Source organism: Mirounga leonina, unplaced genomic scaffold (assembly GCF_011800145.1).
Source record: "Mirounga leonina isolate KUSES-001 unplaced genomic scaffold, KU_Mleo_1.0 Mir_101414, whole genome shotgun sequence".
NCBI classification, from domain to species: Eukaryota; Metazoa; Chordata; class Mammalia; order Carnivora; family Phocidae; genus Mirounga; species Mirounga leonina.
Window position 1 is genome coordinate 2,602,585 of NW_023270121.1, and position 26,172 is coordinate 2,628,756.

Below are 26,172 nucleotides of genomic sequence, written 5' to 3' on the forward strand. Positions count from 1 at the left end.
GACAGCCCTGGCTGCCTTTTGCTATGGAACTGCAGGCTCAGGAAGAAGAGACTGTTGCCCATGAGCCAGCTGGAGGGGCCAGGACAAAACATTCTGCTCTGGCCTGATTCATCTTCCTAAGCCGCCTCCCATGGCCGCATTCTCCTTACTCTTAGTTGAAGCAATGGTTAACATAACATTTGTAACCCAATCCCCTCAAAGGGCAAATGACAAGCTCAAGAAGGTCTTGAAGCTCCCTCCCACAGCCTCCAATGATAGAGCTCCGCTGTAGGGGAAAACCCAGCTACACTTGCTTGCTTACTTGTCCTGGTTGTCTGTTGTGACGGTGCTGCCCTCTGCTGTCACCTCAGGGTAGAGGAACCATTGAAACCACGGCCGGTTAGTGAATGAATCGAGAATTTACTTATCTGGAAGACTTTGGAGTGCAGCGCAGAGGCCCAGGTTGCGAAAAGAAGACTTTCACCCCACAGCCCATTGTCCAGGACCTGCCCCCAGTCCCTGCTTAGCTTCGTATGCTCCTCGAGTGCTACTTAAAGCAGAGACTTGCTTAGGGAAACTATTACACAGCCCTACAAAGGGGCCTGGGAATGACCCAGGATTGGTGAATCTCACCCACCTCAGAGTCCTGTCCCTAGAGCCGTGGGGAATCACTTCCTCCTTTTCTCAGGCCCCAGCTTCAGCTGACTAGGGGAGCTTTTCCCTTGACCTCCATCCATGCCCTGGCTCAAGTTCACTCGCACATGTCCCTTTGCTCCCGGCGCTGGATCAGCTCCTGGTTGCTCAGTAGGTAGTCATCAATGAATGTGAAGATCTCCTCAGGGGTGACAGGTTCCATGTAGCGTTCCCGGTCAATTCCCTGCTTGTCAATCAATACCATGTTGAAGTAGGAAGGAGTGAGACGCTGAAATTGCCTAGAGAGAGGAGCCCACGACGTGTGAGTGAGACCATGTCTGTGCTTCACCCCACCAGGCTCTACTACACTTACATTTCACGGCTCTCCTCATGGACTAATTCCTTCCCTACCTGATCTCTTGTCCCCACCCCCTCTCCTACCTGTCTCAAGCCCCTTTGTTTTCTCTCTGCTCAGACCCTAGTCTTGCTGTCCCTTTGCATCTGATTCTGCTAAGCTGTCCCTTCCTTACCCCAGATAGAGCAACTGTGTTGATACCAGGCTAGGCTTCCCTCATAGGCCCCCTTAAGCAGAGCTATCACATATAGCAATGCGGGCTGCACAGAATAACTCCAGGGAGCACCAGTCGTATGTACTATGATGCGACTAGTGTTTTCTGGAGTTGGGCTGGGCATAACCTGCACAACTGTACATGGCAGCCCTGAGGTTGATTAATATTACCTGGTCAACTCTTCTATCTGGAGAAGCAAGTTTGCAGTCTCCTTCCTCTGCGTGTTTCCCAGGCCCTCCCCTACCTGGGACTGAATCTTTCTGTCCCCGCTGAGACTGAGCCCTAGAGGCAGGTATTGTTTATAGAACAGAGAGCAATGATAGCTTTATTGGCACTGAGTGTACGTGCGGGCATCGGAGGGGTGATAATGGATAGATAATGAGAAAAGTCCACTTCTACAACCTGTCCCCTATAATCTTCTCTTCGCCCAGGGTCCAGAGGAGTGTGATTCAGATTTTTAGTGCCTAAAAGATGCCTTTTGCTCCTTTGGAGACTGAAGACAAAGAGATGAGGCCATGAGGCAACAGAATCAGAGGCTTCTCTGAGTCACGTTTGGGTCTGAGTCACCTGAGGTGCCTTATAAAAGCACAGTCCTGGAGTGCCTAGGTGGCTCAGTCGTTAAGTGTCTACCTTCGGCTCATGTCATGATCCCAGGGTCCTGGGATCGAGCTCCATGTTGGGCTCCCTGCACAGCGGGGAGCCTGCTTCTCCCTCTCCCACTCAACCTGCTTGTGCTCTCTCACTCTCTCTCTCTCTCTGTCAAATAAATAAAATATTCAAAATAAATAAAAATAAATAAAAGCACAATCCAGAGGTAGTTTGGGGTGGAGCCTGGTCATCTGTCTTTTATGCTCTCCCCCCTGCCCATTTGATTTTGATATTCTACCACTCTCTGGTTTTACCTAACGCATCCAGAGAGTTCAAACACGAGGCATGCCTCAAGATGGTAGTGTCTGCTGATTCTCCCCCAACCCTCCTGTTGCCAGTGTCCTGCCCAGCGTTGCTCCCCCGCTTCCCTGTGGCCTCCAGCCTGGACCTGAGCTCCTCGATGATGTTGGCTGATAGCTGTTGCTCCCGGATGCGCCCCACCTCCTGAGGTGGCTGCCCCACCAGTTCAATGATGGTCACGTGACGCAGGTCCAGTCCACAGGTGCATTGCTGGGAGAGAAGAGAAGGTTTGATGGAACAGGTTCTTAGACTCAAACCCAAGGCTACTTAGCTGATTCTTCCCAGGACCACACTGAGGCAGTGTAGGAAAGGAGGGGCTTCCCCCCCAACCATCATATCGTGGGGTTCAACAACCTCTTTCCTCTGTTCCTGAAGCATTTGCCCTAACGGCATTTCTTTTATCCCAATGAAATGTGCCAAACCCGTCACACCATGTGGTGTAGAAAAGCTAAATGTAATTGATAGATTGCAGGAACATAATCTCTCCTTGTTTAGTATTGCATTGGCTTTAACCTACATGGGTCCTTAACAGATGGCTGTGGTGATGTGACTATGATGGCTAGTGTTTATTGAACACACATACCTAATGCTTTACAGGAATAAGCGAATCTTTACAATCCCCCTAACAAGGTAGGTGGTTTCATTCCTCTTCTGTAGGGGACAAAGTAACTTGCTCGAGTTGGCATGACAATAAGATGCTGAGCCAGGATTCAAACTGAGGGCGTATACTTGTATGCTCCTTACAACTAGGCTACATGGCCAGGGCCTTCCCTCAATCTCCAGGATTTCTCCAAAGTAGGGCCAGTGCCCTTTTCATTACCTTTTGTTGCCTTCCTCACCCTGGGCAGGATACCCTGTAACTCTATCCTGGCTCTTTGTCTTGCAGGGTCGCTTCTTAGCCAGTTACCTGGAGTGAGGTTTAAAGCAAGAGTGAACACTCCGGGGCACCCAACCCCTTATTTAATCTTTGGGCTATTCCTCTAGTCCTGACCCTCAGAATCACTGTCGTTACTGGCTGCTTCCTGTTCTTGTTCTTGCTTTCTGTTCAAGCTGAGGTTTTGTCTTTGTCTGCCCTTTTTGGGGGATGGGCAGGAAATTGCTGGAGGAATGAGGTCCTTTTTGGTATGGACACCCAGGATCATCCCTTTGATAGAGCTGCTGCCATCATGGGCCTCTGAATAGTGACTTACCAACTTCTAAGATTTAACCTTTAGAGATCCCCCTAAATAGCATCTTCTCTTACCTGGGTATCTAGCCCCTTGCGGCTCCTCAGAGCCATTTCTCTTAGTCCTGTCAGTACCCCCTGAATTCTCTTCAAGAACCTTTTTATAAGACCCAATGGGTATATCTATTGTGTCTTATCTACCTCTCCCTCCCCCACAAATGGTTTTGGCTAGGTAAATCTTAGTATGTTAAAAATTGTCATGCAATTCCCTAATTTTTCCTTCGTTTCTGCTACTATCGTGGTTAAGAGCACAGATCTTGGAGTTAGACTGCCTGGGCTCAGTAAAAACATAGCAGTTTTTAAAATCTGTCCACAGTAAAACTGATCACATGTTGCCCACAAAAAGTTTGAGGAACTAGGGTTTGTGCTGCAGAAAGAACAACTGTTTGCTTTGAAAGAGGTAAGGGAGTAACGGGGTGGGCTTAGGGGGTAAGTAAAGGAGCTAAGCCCTACTTAGGGGGTGGGTCTCACCTGCAGCATAGAGATCTGCATTTTATAATATCGGTTGGAGGGATCAGGAGCTGAGATGATGAGGAGTCGCTGTTTCTCATAGAACTGATCCAGAAGGCCAGCGGCAGAGTTGACATTGACATTAATCTTCATAGCTAGGGCAAGAGCATACAGTCAGTCAGAGTATGGCCTTATCCTTCATCCCAGCACAGGTAACAACACCTTGAGGAGTTGCAGTCCTTCAGGTTAACCCTTTCTGGTTGTTTCTGCCTTTCCTTGGGGGGAAATGCTGAAAGAACACTTGGAAATTTTGAACCCTTCTGATTGGGGGAGGAGTCCCCTATGGGGGGGGCATTAGCCCTTAAAAATAAACACATCTCAGAAACCCCCATTCCCACATCACACACATTGCTAGGGGACCACTGTGCCGTACATCAGGAGAGATCCTCCAAAGTAGCCCTGGTTACTTTGGATCTCTCCCCAGCCCCCTGGTTTCACTCACGGGCACAGATGGGTGGTGATCCTGACCACTGGCGGCTGGACTGGCAGACCCGGGAGGGGGTTCCTTGGCGTTCATAACCTCCGTCACAGTGGTATTCACAGGTGGCACCATAGTTGTCCCCTGCCGAGGTGCAGGTGAGGAAGCCATGCTGTGGCGGTTTTAGCGGTGGGCAGCGTCTCACTGTCAGGCAGGAGATCAAGTTAGGGGCTATGGTATCTCTTTTAGGGACAAAAAGTTAAGAGGGTGCCCAGGCTGTGTTTTCTAGACCAGGAGACCCAGGAGGATCAGAATGAATGGCTTCTCTGTATTTTCAGTGGCCAAGGGTGGAGCCAGAATTTTCCTCCTAAGGAATTAAATCTGAAATTCACACAACGGTGTTCACAAAATCTGGAGGTGCAGGTGAGTATACACATTATCATAAAAAAGACTGTCAATCTATAAAAAAAAAAAGTTTGTTTTCAGACTCGGTGGACACCCTGCACAAAGATGACCACCTTACACAATTAATTTTAATATCAAAAATAAATTGGAGAAGACTTAAATATCCATCAGTGGTAGAAGTGTTAAGCAAGCCAAAATATGTTCTTAGAAGTAGGTTATTATGTTGTCATTGAAAATGACTTCTGAAGATATTTTAAAAAGCATGAGAAAACTACTTGTGTGGTAATGAAAGTGAAAAAGGGCAATCTAAGATTGGGTGTTCAGTATGATCTCAACTATATATTTTTTTAAAGTCTATGTAGTTAAAAGACTGGAAGGAAAATACCAAAAGATTAACAATAATTGCTTCTGGATTATGGGGTAATAGATTTTTTTCCCCTTTGTATATTTATTTCCAAAATGTTCAACGATGAGCATGAATTATTTTTATAATGAAAAAACCAAATCAAAACAATACGACACAACCCAAAGAGGAAGAATCAGGCAGCCAACACCACCAATTTCAGCAGAGGTCAAAGACTGAGAATGAAGGCTGATTAGATTTGATAATCAGAAGACTAAGAAAAGGAACAAATACAGAGTATCTTCATGAATTTTATCGAGATTTAGAATGAGAAAGTCTTGTTGGGGAGTGAGGGTTTCTGAAGCATGTATACCCATGTCGTGCAGCTCCCCGAATGACCCTGTGTAAGTGAACTTGTTTTTTCCCCTCTCCCAATATAAAAGGGGCATCTGTTTCAGGCACAGAGGGGAGAAGGTTGTGGCGGGCATGTAGAGGGTCAGGGTAAAGCGGGAATAATGAACAATGTAGAGATGGAAGATTTCTTTCTGACCTTGTACTTTCACAATGAACTTGCAGCTGGCTCGGTTATAGGCTCGATCGTAGGCAGTGTAACGAATCACATGCTCTCCTTCGGGAAAGTGAGAGCCAGGCTCAGGGCCCCGAAGTGTCACCCTGCATGGGACCGGGTAAGAGAGCCACTGAGGAAAGAGACTTCTTCGAACTGGGGTCTGGGGTACACCACTGTGGCATCAGCCTGTGCAGTGCGGCGTGGGTGGCCTGAGAAACTGCTGGGAGGTGTAGGGGGAATCCATTACTCACCTGGTGATAGTCCCATCGGCAGAGTCTTTCACCAAGGGTGGGTCCCAATATACTCGAGCGGTCAGTTTCTCCGGCTCTGCCATCTTCTCACGGGAGTGGGGACAACGGATCTTGGGGGGATCTATGTCTGCCAAGGTCAGAAATCACGTGCTGACTCATGGGCCCCCCTACCTTCCCTAGAGGGAACCCATAGAAGCAATACCACACTACTGGGTAGGTAGGAGATGCACCCTTGGCTCAAGACGCTCAGTGAAACGGGCAGGAAGCCCAGCTCCCGGGGAAGTGATCCCTTTGCGGAGCTTGTGTCCAGGGTGCCCCCCTCATAGCGAGCAGGAATGCCTTCTGTGGTGAGAATTCCCCATCCTCTGTGGCTATAATGCCAGGGTGGCTCTTTGCAGCAGGACACGTGGGAGTGACCACCATTTACCTACACACACGGGCTCGCCTCCGCTCCATCGCCCATCTTCCATGCAGATTCGGCTGCGGTCACCTTCCAAGTGGTAGCCACTGGCACAGCTGTAGTCACAACGGGAGTCAAGGAGCACCCCGTTTGTGCAGGTGTAAGTACCACTAGTGATGAATGGCAGCGCGTGGCATCGCATCTCTAAGAGAGAACCAAATGGCAAGCTCAGTGGCCTGTGGGACTATCTGGAGGTGATGCCTGGGCATCTAGCACAAGAAGAACCATATCAGAGCTAGTAGAAAATACAGAAAACCCTACCCCAAACTGTCCTTACATTCTTGTGCCCAATTGCCTTTTTATTTTCACCTTATAAAACACAGCAATGCTCTTGGAGGCCGGGGGCCGTCTTCAAGAAGTGAATTACTTGTCCAAGTGCATGGACTTCAGAATCACACCCAAGTTTGGATCCCAGCTCCACCTCTTACTAGCTCTGTGACCTGAGCAAATTACCTCATCTCTCTCTGTGTCTCAGTGTTTTCATCAGTAAAATGCGGATATTCCATGGGATTGTTGTGCAGATTAAAAGAAACAATGCATATAAACCTCTGGACTCAGGGCCTCAGCAGCTGTTTCAGATCTTGTTCCTCAAATCCTAAATGCTCTTTAGCAAATGCAAAGCCCCCCCTTGAGTATAATTTTGGGGTTACCACAGCACCCCTCAGCTGAGGCTCACTTCCATGTGGAAGCAGGCTCATCTTATATCTGGGTGAGAATACAAGTCAGACCAGTGCCTGGAGGGCCAGACTTGGTGGTATTTGATTAAAGAGGAATCCATGGGCTTTAGACACCACATGTGCTAGAAGTGGAGACTGCTTCCATGAACTGATTGTGAGCCTGACTGTGAGCTTGCCAAAGTCTAGTTTGAGATACCTGAGACTTGAGAGAAGTAGGCAGGTTATACTTTAGGTTATCTAAGTTCTAGCCCTGTGTAGGTTCGATTTTTGGAGCTTTGAATAAAGAATTCTAGATAAGCTATGTTCGTTTGGCTTCTTGGCCAAACCAGAATTGAAGATGAGTGCCTTTTATGTTTTCAAATATCCTCTACTTAAAGACCTACAGAAAAATGACTTCCTTGAAATCAAGGCTAAGGAAAAAGTTTGTCTTTTCAGATGAATTTGTTTTCTTAGTATAATATGACAGTGAAAATGATCCAAGGTGTTTGCCCTTTTCTCTCTAAAGAGGAAGGATAAAGCCAGATCCGTGTTCAAACAGTAATTAACTCATTCCAAGCACATGGAAATATGTGTGCCTCCATTATTTTAAGTGATTTTATGTTCATTTATAGACATATTATTTTAATTTTGTAAGCCCAATTCAACTTCATTTTGGAAATGATGGGGTCTAAGTCCTAAACCACAGTACTTACGAGCACCTAGAGGCATGTGGTGGCTTCCTTTTTTTTTTTGGCTGTCAAGCCTCCCTTTTCTTCCACAGCATCTTCTCTGACCAATTCTCTCTAAATGCTCACTGCCATGCATCCACTTACACTGCATTCACGTGCACACATTTGTGTTTCTACCCCATTAGTCGATAAGCAGCCTGGGAGTAATGAAGGAACTGAGTGAGCTCCTGACGAGACCAATACGGGGTCCCCCACATGTGGCGGTTCTACAAATGGCATTGAGTGACGGACATATGGATAGACAAAGCTCAGCTGCCAAATGTGGGTAGGCTGTAGAGCTTGAATAAGAGGTAGGGATGTGGGAGCTGAGGGAGACATGATTTAGAATGTGTGTATTAGTATTTCCACATTCTAGCCTTGGGGATTCTTCTTGACTTTCAGAAGCAAATGAAGAATAGCAGCTGTCTCGTACTTTCACTGCCAAGACCGTCTAAGGCCTTGGGGCAGGAAGTACAGCAGTTTACCATGAGTGGGAAAGAGTCTGAGACCACACACATCCTTGAGAGCTCTAGAGAAAGGCCAAGGTTCACATTAGGCCCCAGGCCCAAACTTTATATGTACTCCTGGACCCTCTGAGTCAGAAGGGCTGGTTGTTGCTTAAATGCCCATATTGCTTGGGCAATAACCACAGGGAGAGAAAATGAGCTAGAATGTTAGGATGGGGAAAGGGCCTGTAGGGCACCTGTGGAAAATTCTCAATTTGCCCTTGACAGAGGGCATAGTGACGCCTCCAAGCATATACCTGCAAGTGGCTGACTGGCTGGATGGCCTCTCCCATAGACACATGTCAGTATATTCACACACACCACTTACGCCTGCAGTAGGCAGTTCCAGACCAACGGCGGCTGGGCAGGCATTGCACCGACCTTCGTCCGATCAGTCGAAAGCCCCGGTCACAGGAGAGCTCACAACGAGTACCCAGGCTGCTGTGATAATTTCCTCCCCTCGGAGAGTAGCATGTGGCTTCTCCATCCTGGATATTTAATGTATAACACCATCGGGGGACTGTAGCAATAGAAGAAAAGTAAGCTAGAAGTCCAGTCATCAAGACAGCATGGTATTGGTGAAAAGACAGACACATAGATCGATGGAACAGAATAGAGAGCCCAGAAATAGATCCACACAAGTCTGTCTGTCAAAATGATTTTTGACAAAGGCGCAAAAGCAATTCAATGGAGGAAAGCTAGCCTTTTGGACAAACGGTGCAGGAGTAATTGAACTTCCTTAGGCAAACAAAACAAAACAGAACAAAACAAAACTTCAGCCTAAGTCTTATACAAAAGTTAACTCAAAATGTATCATGAACTTCAATGTAAAAAATAAAATTATAAAACTTTGAGAAAAAAATAGGAGAAAATCTCTGGTATCTAGAACTAGGCAAAGACATCTTATAGACATGACACCCGAAACTCAATTCATAGAAGAAAAACACCACAAAATTTAACCTTGTCAGAACTAAAAACTTTTGTTCTGTGAAAAGCATTGTAATAGACAGGAAAAGTCACAAACTGGGAGAAAATCTTTGCAAACCACATATCTGACAAAGGACCAGTAGCTAGAATATAAAAAGAACTCTCAAAACTCAACAGTAAAAAAGCAAACAATCCAGTTAGAACGTGGACAAAAGACACGAGCATACATGTCACTGAAGAGGGTATACTGATAAGCAAATAAGTACATAAAAAGATGTTCAGCATCATTAGTCTGTAGAGAAATGAAAACTAAAACTACCACAAGATACCATTATACACCCATTAGGATGTCTAAATTTGAAAAAAATGCATCAAATGTTGGTGAGGATGGAAACTGGAACTCTCATACACTGCAAAGGCAAATACAAACTGATACCACCACTGTGGAAAATATATTGGTAGTTTCTTATAAAGGTGAATACACACTTGCTGTGAGCCCCTACAATTCTACTTTATGTATTTACCCAAGTGAAATGAAAACCTGTGGGGGCGCCTGGGGGGCTCAGTCGGTTAAGCGTCTGCCTTAAGCTCAGGTCATGATCCCGGGGCGGGGGGGCGGGGAGGGGTCCTGGGATTGAGCCCTGCATCGGACTCCCTGCTCAGCGGGGAATCTGCTTCTCCCTCTCCCTCTGCTGCTCCCCCTGCTCATGCTCTCTCACTCTCGCTCTCTCTCAAATAAATAAATAAATAAAATCTTAAAAAAAAAAAAAAAACCTGTGTTCATACAAAACACTGTACACAAATGTTTAAAATATCTCAATTTGTAATTAACAAAAGCTGGAAACAACTCAAATGTCCTGTGGCTGAATGGTTAAACTAACTGGTTTATCCATACAAAAGAAGGAAGCGCTGACGCATGCAACAGGATGAATGAATCTCCAACGCAGTTTGTGAAGTGAAAAAAGCCGGATTCAAAAGTCTGCGTACTGTAGGAGTCCATTTATATGACATTCTGGATTAGGCAAAAATACAGGGACAGATCAGGAGTTGCCAGAGATCAGGAGAAAAGGTTGGGGATAACTTCAAAGGGGCAGCCCTGGGCAAGTTTTCGAGGTGATGGAAATGTGGTGGTGGTTACCTGACTATATGCATTTGTTGCAACTCATAGAACTGTACGCCAAAAAGAATGAATTTTACAGTAGGTAAATTTAAAATGACTAAAAAAAAAAAAATTAACACAAATATATAAGCTAGAGAGAGGAAGGGAATGTGATACCAAAGAAGGCTGCTTAAGAATGAAAGATCCCAATTCAGTACTGAGCACAAAAGATAATAGAGCCCTTAAATTATAAAGACATTAGAAAGATGCCTCATTGGCTACACAAAATAAATGACTCTTCAGTGGGTTCAGATTTTTTTTTAAGATTTTATTTATTTATTTTGCCAGAGAGAGAGCACAAGCAGCGGGAGCGGGAGAAGCAGGCTTCTCACGGAGCAGGGAGCCCGCTGTGGGGCTCGATCCCAGGACCCTGGGATCATGACCTGAGCCGAAGGCAGACACTTAACGACTGAGCCACCCAGATGCCCCCAGCAGGTTTGGATTTTAAAGGAGCACATATAAGCAGGCATGCCCAGGGATGCATACATAGGATGACACAGATCTTTTAGCCTGGGATTGGGAAGGCTAAAGCCCCAGAAGAGCTCATTCAATACCCAAATCCCAAGAGACAAAGAAGGAGCGGCTTTAAACAAACAAACAAACAAACAACAAACAAAGCACATCAGGAGCTAAAGGAACAGAGAGAGAAAGGCTAGGAACCTCTGCTTGAGGGCAGCTGGCAAATGAAGACAGATGATAGTGAGAAAACTATCCTCTAACAACATGCTTGTGGCTTCCAGTGTTAGTTTTGAGCCTGTGCCTACGATACACGACTGCCATCTGGGGACACTATCTCCAAATTACAGAAGGTCTCTTAAGCACTATAGTTGCAGAGCTGTTGATGATAATGTCACCACTCAACGACTCTACTTGGGAGGCGGGGACCCCAACAATCACTCCCATTCTCTTGCTCGCCTATATTCTGCCAAGGAAAATACACATCAGATTGGAATGAATGGAATAAGCAAGCATAGGAAAGGGAGATATAAAGTTCAGGATAAACGCTGAGATGGTAAGAGAGGGCCTTGTTATTGCAAATAAGTTCTAATTTGCTGGCCCAGAGGAATCTTAGCATAAAGAAAACACATTGGAAGGCTGGAAACGAGCGAAAACACTCTTCCAGTTTTGTTTTCGCCCCAGCTTTATTAAGGGTACAATCGACGAATAAAATCATATACATTTAAGACGTACGATGTGCTGTTTTAATGTACATATACATTGTGAAATGATTACTGCAATCAAGTTGATGAACACATCCATAATTTCACATAGTTACCATTTTTTCTTTTTTTGTAGGGACCACCCGGAAGATGTAGTCTCCTAGCAAATTTCAAGTACGCAACACAGTATTATTAACTAAGGTCATGGTGTTGGACATTAGATCCCCGGAAGGAGGAAGGTAACCTCTGGGAACCACAGCCTGGTGAGGCTGACAGCGCTGAGAGCAGCGGGTTCTAGAATATTTAAACACAGGCTTCTGAGAAGTTAGAAAGAGAAATGGTTATTTCCATGTGCCTTGAAAAGCAAGTAAGTCCGGACTGACCTCATTTCCTTTTTTGGGTAGGGTCGCCAGACTGGTAGAGCAAGGTAAATGGTGGGTACACTATATGACAATGCCTTTCAGGCCACTGATGTGGAGGAGATGAAGACATACGTACAGGAGAGGTGACAGTACGGCTGTGGAGATTTACAATTGGTTGAACAACCGTACCCAAAGAATGCTGATGGGAAACTGAAACTAAGGATGTGGCTAAAAATTCCATGGCAAAAATGTCCGGTAGGAAGTGTGTTAGCCATTTATTGAGTAGCTGCCATGAGCTGGGCACAATGCTTTATATATATATATTTTTTATTTTCACATCCATCATTTCATGCAGTTCCCAATGGCCCTGTGAGATAGGTAGGTGTTTATCCCTGTATTGCAGATGGGGAAGTAACTTGCCCGGAGTCCTTCAGCAAGTAAGGGGCAGAGCTGGGATTTGAACCCAAGCTTTGTCTGGCTCTAAAACCCCTTATCTTTTTCTAATCACACTATCTATCACTGCAGCATGTTAGGCTGCTATTTGGAAGTATAAATTAACATTTTTTGAATAGGTAACATAGCCACATGATTTGAAACACAAAAAGTATAAAAAGTTACATGGTCAAGAGTCTCCCTCCCACCCCCTGCTCCCATGTCTACCCCCACTTAGTCCCCCCCATAAAGAACCACTGTTAATTGTTTCTTTACGCATATAAAGCAGATCTTGCTCTAGATATTTTTTACCCCCCCTTCTTTTTTTAAAAAAAGATTTTATTTATTTGAGAGAGAGAGCGCACGAGCGGGGGGAGTGGCGGAAGGAGAGGGAGAAGCAGACTCCCTGCTGAGCAGGGAGCCCAACGCAGGGCTCGAACCCAGGACCCTGAGGTCATGACCTGAGTCGAAGGCAGACGCTTAACCGACTGAGCCATCCAGGCGCCCCTACCCCCTTTCTTTTAACACATAGAGTAGTATATTATGCTACCGTTCCCACCAATGTTTTTTTTTTTTTCGTTCCCACCAATGTTTTTAAAAATAAACTTAACAATGTGTTTTATTTTATTTTTTATTTTTTTTGAAGATTTTATTTATTTATTTGAGAGAGAGAATGAGATAGAGAGAGAGAGCATGAGACGGGGGAGGGTCAGAGGGAGAAGCAGACTCCCCGCTGAGCAGGGAGCCCGATGCAGGGCTCGATCCCAGGACCCTGGGGTCATGACCTGAGCCGAAGGCAGTCGCTTAACCAACTGAGCCACCCAGGCGCCCCAACAATGTGTTTTAGAGACCTTTTCATACCACTACATAGCAAGCATGCAATTTATTTAAATGAAATAACATTTATAAAATACACAGCGCAACAACTGGCACACAATATGTGTTTCTCCAGGGTGATATTGCTGGAAGGTGGAGGGGCTGGGACTTGAAATTCAGACCCATGTCCTCTCTGTGCAGCTGTCCACCTATCTCGTTTTGCTGATTAGAAGAGAACAAAGTGCTGACAACAGAGGTGAAAGGGCCTCATCTGTGATTATCTTCAGATCACCCAGGCAGAGTTACCAGCTTGCCTAGGGCTGAAGCAATATGCTGGAAAAGCAGTGCCCCCAGAGGACTGAGGGCATACCTCAGACAAGGGTTTCTGACTCCGCTCCAGGAGTCAGGATAAGGGAATGAAAGAAAGTTCAAGATGAGCCAAAATGGCACCAAACTACATGGTCAGCTTGCTCTAAAAATCACGATCTGGTTTTTACTAGTTAACTCTTTTTCTTTTTTTAAACTTTTTTTTTTTTTTTTTAAATGATGGGTTACGTTTTTGATGAAAGAGACGGAATGAGCGTGGCTCAGAGTCCAACAGACCGACCTGGGTCTAAATTCCTGCTCTGCCACCTCTGAGCTCTGCAACTTTCTAAATTTACCTTCCCTGAGCTAAGTTTCCTGATCTGTAAAATGGGGATACTGAACCAGTGTCATAGGGCTGTTCCGAGAATCACATGAAATTGCATGTGTAAAATATATCTAGCCCTGGGAATGATATTTCTGAAATCAGTGCCTGGGTTTGAGCCACCAGCTCATTTTGCTTCAAGCAACAACACGCTGCTACCAGACTTTTTTTTTTCTCTCTTTTTTTATTAACATATAATGTATTATTTGTTTCAGGGGTACAGGTCTGTGATTCGTCAGTCTTACACAATTCACAGCGCTCACCATAGCACATACCCTCCCCAGTGTCCATCCCCCAGCCACCCCATCCCTCCCACGCCCCTCCACTGCAGCAACCCTCAGTTTGTTTCCTGAGATTAAGAGTCTCTTATGGTTTGTCTCCCTCTCTGGTTTCATCTTGTTTCGTTTTTCCCTCCCTTCCCCTATGATCCTCTGCCTTGTTTCTCAAATCCCACATATCAGACTTTTTTTTTTTTTTTTTTTTTAACAGAAAGTCTCAAGCACTACAATTGCAGAGCTATTGCGAAAACACAAAGACCTTACAAGGGAGGCTGGGCTCTCAGGTTGTATTTCCCAGCCACCCCATCCCCGCTCAACAGTGATAACCTTACTCAGTTTTATGTCCTGAGACTAAGTTCCAAAAAGAGCCATGAGACACTTCACCCCAAGGCCAAAGGCCACCACGTCACTTACATTTTTCTAAGGAGCTTTATAACATTTAAAAAGAACCAATGATACAGGTTAATATTAATCATAGGGCTGCCAGACCTCCCGTCTGTTGCCTTTTCCCTTCTACTTCTCCCATTCACAGTTTCCTACAATCTGGCTTCTGTTCCCAGGATGCCAACCAGCCAGTAAACATTTCTTGAGCACGACTTTTTGCATAGCTCTGCAGGGATATCATACATGGCTCCTTCTGTTAACAGGTAACTATTTTGTTGAGGGTAACAAAAAAGTAAACCTAAGGGGCAGTACATGATGAATGCCAGATGAGTGGTCCACACAATAAATATTTATTTTAGAGGAAATACATAGTAGGTACTCAGTAAATATTTATTGAATAAATGAATGGAAGGGAATGAGGGAATGGATGAGGGAAAGCTCAGTGTGGGCTAAAGCCGGCAGGGACCAAAGTAGAGTTCTACTAATCTGGCTGAAGCATAGATTTCATGTGGAGAGAAGGGGTAGTGAATTCTCAGCCTGGACAGCTAGACTGAGGCCAAATTCTGTTAGAAATGGTCCCAGTGGGTACCACAAGCTAAGTGGATTGAGAAAAAAGAAAAAAAGAAGTGGTCACAGTGGACCACTAGGTTTGGGGAAGGGAAAAACATGAGTCAGAGAATCCAGTTAGGAGGCAATTGTCATTATCCATGTGTGAGGTAATAAAAGTTTTAATCCCATGGAGTAATAAAGAAATGATAGTTCTTGGTGAATGATTAGTGAGAGGTGATGAGGAAAAGGGGCTATTAAAAATGCCACTGATGGAGAAAGGAGAACCCTTTTACACTGTTGGTAGGAATGCAAACTGGCTCAGCCACTCTGGAAAATAGCATGGAGGTTCCTCAAAAAGTTAAAAATAGAACTACCCTATGATCCAGCAATTGTACTACGAGGTATTTACTCAAGGGATACAAAAATAGTGATTCAAAGGGACATATGCATCCCGATGTTTACAGCTGCATTAATTATGGAAAGAGCCCAAATGTCCATCGACTGACAAATGGATAAAGAAGTTGTGGCATATATACATACATATATAAATATATATATACACACACAATGGAATATTCATCAGCCATCAAAAAAGAATGAAATCTTGTCATCTGAAACGACGTGGATGGAGCTAGAGTGTATTATGCTAAGGGAAATAATTCAGTCAGAGACAGACAAATACCACATGATTTCACTCATATGTGGAATTTAAGAAATGAAACAAACAATCGTGGGGGAAAAAAGGGAGAGGGAAACCAAGAAACAGATTCTTAACTATAGAGAACAGACTGAGAGTTGCCAGAGAGGAGGTGGGCGGGGGATGGGTTAAATGGGTGATGGGTAGTAAGAAGGGCACTTGCTGTGGGGCGCCTGGGTGGCATAGTTAGTTAAGTGCCCGACTCTTGGTTTCAGCTCAGGTCATCATCTCAGGGTCGAGGGATCTAGCCCCTTGTCTGGCTCTGTGCTCAGTGTGGAGTCTGCTTGAGATTCTCTCTCCCTCTCCCTTTGTCCCTCCCACTTGTGCTCTCTCTCTCTCTCTAAAATAATAAATTAATACATCTTTAAAAAGAAAAAAAAAGGGCACTTGTTTTGATGAGCACTGGGTGTTGTATGTAAGTGATGTATCACTGAATTCTACTCCTGGATCTAATATTACACCATATGTTAACTAACTGAAATTTATTTTTATTTTATTTTATTTTATTTTATTTTATTTTAGAGAGAGAGAGAGAGAGCATGAGCGGGGGCGGGGAGGGGCAGAGGGAGAGGGAGAGAGAGGACCTTAAGCAGGCTCCATGCCCGGTGTGGAGCCCAGTGTGGGGCTCGATCTCATGACCCTGAGATCATGACCTGAGCCAAAATCAAGAGTTGGAGGCTTAACTGACTGAGCCACCCAGGTGCCCCAACTACTGGAATTCAAATAAAAACTTGAAACAAACAAAAATGTCATTGAGCCATTTTTTTTGGAGAATGATGGTATTATTATCAAAAGCAGGAAGGTCAGCTGGTTGAGCCTTTTTCAAGGAAGATGAAAGAATTTAGTTTTAGATATCTCCAAATGGAAGTTTCCAGGAGCACTTGGAGATCTTATCTGGGAGCTCAGGAGACATGTCAGGGTTGTATAAAGTTCACATCCATGCCTCATTGTCTCTTGTCACCACTAGGAGAGCCCATCTCCTTTCTTGTCTTGAACTATGACCAGAATAGTGAAATGCCATGGAGCCCAAGTATGTGGGGGGTGGTAAGAAGAGAGGGATTTGCTCATTGCTGCTGAGAAACTAGAGAGATTGAAGTTCCAGAAGGGGCCATATGATTTAGGCATTGGGAGAGAATTGTGATCTTCAAGGAATGTTGTTTCAGCATGAGGATTTGTGGGTGAGTGGAAAACAGACCTTAGGGAGTTTAGGAGTTAGTAGGAGCTAAGGCAATGAGGCAGTGGGTGTGGACCATTTGGCAACAAGAAGAAAATGGGTAGAAGTTAGCTAAGCTAGAAAGGACCATAGAGAAACCCAAAGCTCTGATCACATCTCGATTGAAACTATTTTCTCAAAAGTCACCATTTACCTTCTTCTTGCCAAATATAATATTTGAAATACCCTCAGTTTTTCTCTGCAATATTTGACACAGTAGATATCTCATTCTTTCCCCTTCCTTAAAACTCTTCTCACGTGACTTCTGTGATATGATAACTACTACCCAAATCTCCTTCTACATGGCTGACTTCTCTTTTTCCTCTGTTGGCTTCTCTTCTCCTACTCACATCTGTAGATGTCCCCTAAGGCTCTGACTTTTGGCCCTCTGGTCTCTCAGACAGCTCATCCATCTAAGCTCCGTCTTCCTACTTCCCACTGCCTGTAGGGTACCTTCCCCAAACGAATTTTCTAACTTTGTCTTTTCTGAGAGGGGTCTTACAGTTCCCCTAGGTATTCAGACTGGGTGCTTTCAGATATCTGTTTGTTTCTTAGCCTCTTGGTACATTACATCTGGACCAAATCTTGTCATCTCTTTCTTTGAAACATCTCTGGGGTTCATCCTTACTCTCCATTTATTAGCCACTACCCTCAGTCATCTCTGACCAACATTACCATTACTGATTCATGTAATGAAGAGTCTCCCTTTCCTGAACCCCTACTTCTGTAGACAACAACAAGGTTGATATTCTGAAATTTCATTGTCATGCCACCCCCTGTGCAAAGACATATGATGATGGCTCCTTATAACTCCTAGCACAACAGCTGAGCTCTTCTGCATGGCTTGCAAAGCATAGAAACAAAGAACCTTAGAAATGGAAGAGATACTAGATATCACCTGGTCTAACTTGCTTTCTAATGTAGGAGTCCCTCTCTATTCAGCATTCTTCACAGATAGTTCTCCTGCCTGACCTAAGAGAGGTCCCTAGATCATGGAGCCTTTCTTAATTTTTGTCTTACTCTTTATATTCAACTTTATTTTCTCTTACTTCCTCCACATCTCATCTCCTCCAGTCAGGCTGGTTTCTTCTTAGCTCCTTCCTCTAACTGCTTTGTTCTTACCTCTCTATCTGTGGCCAACTGCTTTGCTGAATGCCCTCCCCTCCTTTCTCCAGTTCTCAAAATCCACCCATCATTCAAGGCCTAATCTAAACATCATCTTTCATGATCCTTTCCCTGACTTCTTTTTCTTAACTCCTATTGCATTTACTGCTACCACATAGTTTCACACTTGCCCTACGTGTGCTAATTTTATTGCCCTGTCACACATCCCCCACTCCCACCCTGTCCCCAGCAGAATGTAAGCTCCTTGAGGAGGACAAAACCTTACCTTAGATTTTGTATCATCCACAGGCTTACCCTGCACAGGATTAGGCATACAGAAGGTACCCAGTCAATATTTAATGATTAATAATAGATGGGTAGCCTTAGTGCTAAAGAGGTAAGGTCACAGAGCAAGTCAGTAACCAAGTTCATGACTGGCAATCATGGCCCCTGATTCCCTGAGCAGAAGTGTTGGTACATCCAGCCAAGCTGGATGAGGATACTTCAGGGAGGGTCTAGGCCTTAAGCCAGAAAAGACCCTTTCCTGAGCCTGAGAAACAGGGAGGTTTACCTCGGTAGTCTAGGGCAGGGGCCCGTGGGACCTCTTCAGCATACACTTCATTGTAGCTTTCATCTGGGTAGTAGCCCGAACCTACAATGAAAAAGATAATACCAAGATGACATACTAATTTCTCGCTCAAGTCCTTCCCAAACTTTCCCCCTATCCAACTTGGTCCCTTCCTGAGGACATGGCACTCCTTGTAGGAGGGAGCCAGGTGGATATTTAGTGGGAAAAATTCTGCCTTGTAAGGCAGCAGAACTATTGTACATAAATCTCAACATCCCAGGTGCATAGAAGATGAGCTCAGCATCGTGGGGGTGGAAGTGACTTACTTGTAGCACAAGAAGCTTCCATTCAAAAGAAAAAAAAAATGAACTTCTTGACTATCCATCAATCCCACCAATGGGGGCCCTTTTCCTTGATGCAACACACAAGGTCTTGGTGAGACACTGATGACCAAGCTCTGAGGATGGACTGTTGTCCCGGGTAGGGGAAAAAATTAGTCGGAGTAAGAGTCTTCCCACTAGTGACAGGCCTGCTCATGGTCCTCCGAGAGAAACAATTCCTCAACCTCCCACTAGCACACGGGGCACCACCCTTTTGCCATTTGGTTGCCATTGCTAGGGCTGGCATGCCAAAGCAGAGGAAGGGTTCAAAAGGCAAGAGGAAATGAGCATAGTTTCATGTCCCGAGCAGTTTGTCCTCGTTTGGAAGAAAAAGAAGGCAGAGTCCTTTGGAGAAATTTCCTGTTCCTCTAATCAGCAGAAGCTTTAGCAGGGAGCGGCTGAGCTAGGAGAACAGTCCCAATCTAGCCCCCATTCTGTTAAGTGGCCCAGTCCCTGGTAGAGGCAGGCCCGTGGCTGTCTGGGAGACTAAACAGTGTGTTCCACCAGACGGCAGGAAATCAGTCATGAATACAAACTAACTGGAATACAACTTAGTCCTTTCCGGAGTGAAGTCTCCGGAAGCTCTCTTTCCAGCCTCTCTGAGCCCTTATGCATGCACAGGAATCGAGCAGCCAGCCATGCCGGAGTCAGAAAACAATTCCTCATTTCCAGGAGAGGGTGTGCTTTCAGGACAGGACTGGGTTTTAATGCAGGAGCCCTTTGGCCTGTGTAAACACTCAGACCACAAGCTGGTCTGCCTCCTCTCCGGGAGGAGGCACAGGGCCCCCTGCACTAAACGGTGGAGCAGAGGGCCAGATGATGAAGCTCCTCCATTCCCCACAAGCCCAGACTGGGGGGTGGGGGGTGTTGGGAAACCATTCCAACCTGATGAACAAGGGAATGAATCAAACTGAAAGTTTGCCTTATGAAATCATGTCTTCATTGGTTTGCCCTCATTCCAGAGGAAAGAGTTCATTTTTTTTCTTTCCCTTTATTATTATTATTATTTTCTGTTTTCCCAGTCCGGTTCCTTTCTTGGCTTTCCTTTATTTCTCCTTAGGCCTCCTGTCCCTTGCTCTCTCTCTTCCCACATGGGAGGGTTCTTTGCGGGGGCACAGGATCCTTGTCAGCTGTTTCAGTTTAGTATTAGCCTCAGAGCCTTACAGCTTCTGTAAACAGGAGACCAGATGTGTGTGTGATTCCCTAAAGGATTCGCCCCAGCGCTCTTGTTCCAGAGTTTGCTTGCGAAGGAATGCCCCGCAGGGAGGAAGCCTCTATTTACCAGAAGAGCAAACAGGAGTGTCAGAAAGCCTATGGCTTGATAGCAGTAGCAACACCACTGCTAACAGCACTCAGCACGTACTTGTACTCTGTGTTCAGCCCATTACATATGTTATCGTATCGTGTCACCCTAACATTTCAGGGAGGTAGACACTCCTACTGCTCTCTGATATACAGATGAAGACACAGGCTCAGAGAAGTTAAGGGAATAGCCCAAGTTCTCTCAGCAAGGAAGGAGCAGAGTGGGCCTTCCAGCCCAGTCCAGGGTGGTTTGATCCCCTGATACCAGACTCAGATACTCCGCTCAAGAGGGCAGTAAGAGAAAGCTTTGGATAGTATCCAGCAGAGGAAAAAAAATGCATAATCTTTCTTGCGATCCAGCTTTTTTCCTCTGTGTGTAGAATCAAAGGCCACAAAACAACTTCTAGTGTTCCAGAATTACAGGGGGTGTGGGAAAGCTGAGGGGAAGACTCAGTCAGATAATTACAGTCTACAGCAGGGTGCAGAGGTAGCTGGACCAGGGCCAAGTTTGCATCGGTTGGGAATGGGCTTAGGCCACCTTACCACTTTAAGCCTTTCCATTTCCCTCTCTTTGCCTGTCTTGGGGTATTTTATGTTGCCAATATTAAGATACTGAGATGAGAGATAAGAAAATAGAGGGGCATGCTCCCCACATTGTTCTATCTGCTTACCCCTTTTCAGCACCTGGGAAGAGAGGTTTGGGCAGCATTCCTCAGTTCCCTTGTATCCGTCAGAGATTACTGTGTGGTCCCTCCAAATTCAATTGTACCATCAGACCCTCTAAGCACTGCCCTTCACAAAGGTATGGTTGGAAGTGTAACTAATAGTGGGAAACTATTTTAAGATCCACACTAACGCTTGGCTTACGATCACAAATACAGTCTGACTTCCTGAACTGCACAGATATGCCAATCCCCACTTTATAACACACCGTTCACTTTATTAATATTCTTAACCCTTCCCAACACCTGCTGATTATTCCTGGCTCTTTCTTCCGATTAGCCCTGAATCCACACGCGGCTGCTTCCCTTGTGTCATTCCTATTTGAGGACAAAGCCATGAATAAACAATGTTGGATGCACAGAGAGTGGTCAATAAATAGCTGCTGAATGAATGAATGAAGCAATGAGTAGAGCAGGCTCAGACAGCCGAGCTAGAGATGTAGGGGAGGATTATCAAGACATTTCTGAATTTCTCTCATCATGTAGCCTCCTAAGAACAGAAGGCAGAGGGCGCCTGGGTGGCTCAGTTGGTTAAGCGACTGCCTTCGGCTCAGGTCATGATCCTGGAGTCCCGGAATCGAGTCCCGCATCAGGCTCCCTGCTCGGCAGGCAGTCTGCTTCTCCCTCTGACCCTCCCGGACACTCTCATGCTCTCTCTATCTCATTCTCTCTCTCAAATAAATAAATAAAATCTTAAAAAAAAAAAAAAGAACAGAAGGCAGAATGAATAGGTTTGTAGGGCTCTCAGAGACCTCGCCAACCTGGGCTCCTCAGAAGGAGCCTCAAGATTCTTGTGGAAGTAGAGAGTGCCACCTTTGCGAACAGCCCTTTGAAAGCCTCAAATGAGTCTAAGTTTTTTTGTTTTGTTTTGTTTTAAACCGCTCTGTCCTCAAGACTCCAATAGCTCAGGCTTCCACTCTGGAAAAGGTAAAGGCCCTTGTACTCCATGAGGTTTCTTACAAGTGTTGGGCTTCGAGCCATCTAATCTCCACTCCCCAGTCCTTTGGTCTTTGGCTGGATTTTGGTCTTATGTACTTGAGCTGAAGCTAAGGGCAGGTTGGCGAGGACAGTTGCACATATTATCTCCTGGAGACTTGGGGGTCCTTTAACCCCAAACAGTGCACACTCTGCCAAGGGCTTGACTTGAATTTCTTCATCTCAATGTCAGCCCTTGTGCCTCACCCCCTCCAAAGCCAAGTTAAGCCAAAGAGGGGGAGATGTTTGCATATTTGGTTGAAAGCTTGTTGCAGCTGTCCCAGACAAACAGAGCTACTGCCAAAGGCCTCCACCAGGAGCTAAGGGCAAGTGGAAAATTTTAGCTGCAATGACTGTGGCTGTGATGGAAGCAGTTTGTTATTTACTCATCTCTGGATATTTTCCTAACTCTATTGGTTGGGTCTGACTCCTTCCCCTACTCCTCCCAGCCCCCATGAGGGCAGACACTGCTGGCCACAGAGTATTCTTAGCACTTGGAATGCCAGTTGGGCCCCAACAAAAACCTCTGTCTGCCGCCTCATTATCCTTCCTTCATTTCTCTCCCTCCCCCGCTCCCTCTCCTCACTGAGTCTGTTCTCTTCAGCTCCTTATGTGTCTAGGGGCAAAGGATGACACATTCAAGAATCCAGAAATCTCCATCCCTTCTGAAGTAAAGACGAAGCCAGAAGAGACTGGGGAGTTCCTGTTTAAGAGAATGTGACCTGTCTTGTCATTAACATCTTTGGCAGAGAGGGACTATAAAAATCTTGTCCTATAAGTAAGGTCTAGGGGAGAGAGAGAGGGAGGGAGAGACTGAGAGAGAGGGTGTGGGGAAAGGAGGTTGAGAGAGAGGAAGCTGAGTGCAGAAGCAGGTAAGATACTGGCCTCAAAACCATGTTGTCCAACCCTCTCGTGTTTGTGCTGATGCAGCCTGTTTTCAAATGTCTCTGGTTTGCCTCAAAAGCCTCCCTTAGTAGCCAGTTGCAATGATTAACCATCTTTGTTGTTGCAAATAGTTCTTTATTTAATTTAAGTATCTCTTATTGCAGTCTAACTCTCTCTTCTCCAAGACTTAGTCTAGGCCCTGCCTTCCTTGGAAATAATGAGCAACAGGTCCTAAAACTTACCTGCATACCATGTTGGTGTCACTGCTGGAGTGAGGAAGAGCAGGAGAGATAGAGCTCCTCTTTGGGTTAGGTGACCAGCCATCCTTGAAAGGAGTCGGGATGAGGGAAGGTTAGGGAGATAAGAATAGAGATATGTGGCAAGAAGTACCAGGGAAAAGGAAAATATCTTTCAGAAATCAGCCATCAGTGAACTTCCAAAAGTGAGAAGCAGCAGAAATGCAGGATCTGTGAGGAAGAAGAGAAATTTTTAAATTACTGAATGCTTGTTATATGGTCCCCTTTGTAAGGATCTTCTACCTTATAAGAGTAACAAGACTCTATTTGTTATTTCTGATCTCTTTTCTTCCCAGGAGGAGGATGACATAAAACAATCAATTCTCAATTAACCCTGGTGGGATCAGATGCAAATGTTCCACTGTCCAAGTTATAGAGAGGGACATGGAGGAGTCAAGATCAGGAGAGGTCCAACATAAAGTCGTATAGAGCCAAGAGGGAATCCTGTGATCTAAAAGCTGTCAGTTGATGGTTTCATCCATTTAACTAGTATTTCCTAACCACTAATCTGGGAAAGCATTAGCGTGTATGGACTAAGAGCTCTTGAACTCTGGAGTTACACAGATATGTATATGTATCCAATTCTGTCCTTATTAGCTATGGGGTCTTGGACAACTTCCTTAACTTCTCTGAGCCTCAGTTTCCTCACCTATAAAATGGGAATAATAATAGTATCTATCTTACAGAAGAGATTATTGCCTGGCACACAGGGAAGCAATAAATATATATTAGATGTTATTATACCCAACTTTGTATTAGACAGGACTCGATGTTTCCTTTCTCTAGTCTCTCAGACCTTAACTATGCCTGGCTCTTTTTTTGGCTTTGGATTTTGAGACTTAGTGGTTTGGTAGTGGCTTCTGGCTTTCGAGTCCAGCCTGACCTTCTAGTATTATTCTGCTGAGCCAGCAGGAAGTCAGTGAGGTTGGGAAGAACCTATTGAGGTACGTGAGGAGAGGGTAAGCAATCTTCAGTTGACCTCTCACTTCCTGTCCTGTCCTCACTCTAATGCGATGAGAGTTTTGTGGTTCCCAGTAAGCAACTACTTCATACAGGACAGTATTAAAACTTGCTGCCCATTAGTATAAACTGGCCACTGAACTTTTCAGCAAGTACCCATTCACCCACATGTTCTCAATGAAATGCCATGCTCAGGGGAGGAGTCACTCCCAGAAATGGAGAAACAAAAAGATAGCAGATTCTGGCCAGAGTCCTTAAGGGACATGAGAAGTCCAAGAATGGCAAAAGTTCATTTTCCAATTCATTGCTACTTGGTTTCAGATTTTGTCCAGAGACTGGCAAGGAAGCAGGACAGAAAAAAAAAAAAAAAAAATTGAGAACAAGCGAGGGAGGCAAGGAAAGTGGAAAGGTGTGGGAAGGAAGCTAGAAAGAAAAGAAAATCTGCCAGGGTTGAAGGCAAGAGATAAAAGCAGAAAGAGGGAACAAAAGGACAAGAAAAGGGAGATTAAAGAGAGATCCAGGAAAATGAACAGCTAGGTAAACTAATCACCACCCCCTCTCACGTATGCATTCTCAGTGCACTTCCTTGGCTCTGGAGCTGGGGCTGTCCTTTTCAGACCCACTGCTCTACATCTGTCACTGCTTCCCTGCCCTTCTCCTCCCCCGATCTGAGGCTGAAAACCTGACTCGCAGAGTCAGCCACCCTCTGCTGCAGGCCGGGAAGGTAGTGGGGACCTGTATCTGCAGCCAGGTCATGGCTCAAAGGGCAAGCAGCATATGATCCAGCTTCATAAAAGAACGCCCCCTCCCCCACCAGCCATGCTGCTCATGTCCTAGGTCTCATTACCCGCCATGGTTGTGAAATGAGGTAATAGAGTATGGAGGGTTAAGCAGCAGATCTTACCTGTTTTATACTTTTTTGGTGCTCTCTTTCTTTCTCCTTTTTCTGCTTCCTCTCTGCTCCTCTCATCAGTCGGAAAAACTTCTATTTTAACATTCCTAGAACGAGTGGCTCTTGGTCTGTCAGGGCCTCCAGGATTCTGTTAACACTGCCCAGATGTGAGGACATCCGCATCTGCCAAAAGTTTCCTTAAAGCTATATTATCCCCAAAGCTATAAGCTATTCCTCCCTCAGAGAAGGGCTTTAGAGAGGTAGGAGAGAAAGAACACAAGGATTAGAGGCACACAGTCCGTCTGCCACGGAACAGGGGGAAAGTGTGAATGGTGCTGGCCCAGATCCCATGAGTATAGTAATGACTAACAGAGGCTGCCTGCAGGGCCTCCAGAGATGTGGTGTACTGAAGAACCCTTCTTATGACTCAGCATGACATCAGGATTGAATGAAAAGGAATTTTGAAAAATCCAAGGAGAGGGGCAGATTGTAGCCGACTTTGACATTCCCTAGAGATTTCCCCAGTAATTCCTTCGTACTTCCCAACTCGGAGTTGCCTTGCCATCCATAGACACAGGGTCAAACACATTTTGAAACTCTCTCACTGATGATCTAACGTCCATGGACTTCAGTTTCTGATAAGATTATGTTGTTTACAAAAATTACCATGCACTTTTTGCCTGAAGGATCAAGACCGATTTCCTGTAATAAGAGTGGAGGGAAAGCATGCTTAGAGAGGCTTTAGTGGGAGGTTGTTTAAGCAAACCTCGATGATCTGTGTATGGCAAAGTTATAGCTGCGGCTAAGCTGTTTCCCAGTGACCTCTGACGGAGGGATATGCTTCGCTAAGCAAGCTTTCTTTTTATTTTATTTTATTTTATTTTAAGATTTTATTTATTTATTTGACAGAGAGAGACAGTGAGAGCAGGAACACAAGCAGGGGGAGTGGGAGAGGGAGAAGCAGGCTTCCCGCCGAGCAGGGAGCCCGATGTGGGACTCGATCCCAGGACCCTGGGATCATGACCTGAGCCGAAGGCAGACGCCCAACGACTGAGCCACCCAGGCGCCCACAAGCTTTCTTTTTAGTATCTGTTAATGAGAGTATACGGACCAGCTTCCTACACTCTCCCGGCTCTCAGAGTGGACATTTTTGTCCTTGAAAAATCAGTGATTGTGGAAGAATTTTGTTTAGATGCTGTAGAAAGGGTTTCTTCCCTGTGTGTG

At 45.3% G+C, this 26,172-nt stretch overlaps 1 protein-coding gene across 1 annotated transcript; it reads right to left on the reverse strand.

Moving 5' to 3' along the window:
• Window positions 1-379: 379 nt before the first annotated feature.
• On the reverse strand, window positions 380-25,316 carry SRPX2 (sushi repeat containing protein X-linked 2). Its single transcript, XM_035025571.1, has 11 exons — window positions 24,961-25,316; window positions 23,043-23,267; window positions 18,540-18,620; window positions 8,528-8,719; window positions 6,277-6,453; window positions 5,850-5,976; window positions 5,581-5,702; window positions 4,307-4,486; window positions 3,826-3,959; window positions 2,218-2,339; window positions 380-911 (listed from the first exon to the last, which is right to left on the reverse strand). The coding sequence occupies exons 2-11, from the start codon at window positions 23,122-23,124 to the stop codon at window positions 731-733; spliced, it is 1,398 nt and encodes a 465-aa protein (XP_034881462.1). The 5' UTR covers window positions 23,125-23,267; window positions 24,961-25,316; the 3' UTR covers window positions 380-730.
• Window positions 25,317-26,172: the final 856 nt, after the last annotated feature.

Excerpts from the sequence above, each read along its gene's own strand:
- SRPX2 (XM_035025571.1), bottom strand. The coding sequence starts at position 23,124 with ATGGCTGGTCACCTAACCCAAAGAGGAGCTCTATCTCTCCTGCTCTTC. Across the intron at positions 5,703-5,849 it reads GCCGATGGGACTATCACCAG|GGTGACACTTCGGGGCCCTG; the intron begins GTGAGTAATGGA and ends GGTCCCATGCAG. Across the intron at positions 912-2,217 it reads AACATCATCGAGGAGCTCAG|GCAATTTCAGCGTCTCACTC; the intron begins GTCCAGGCTGGA and ends TCCTCTCTCTAG.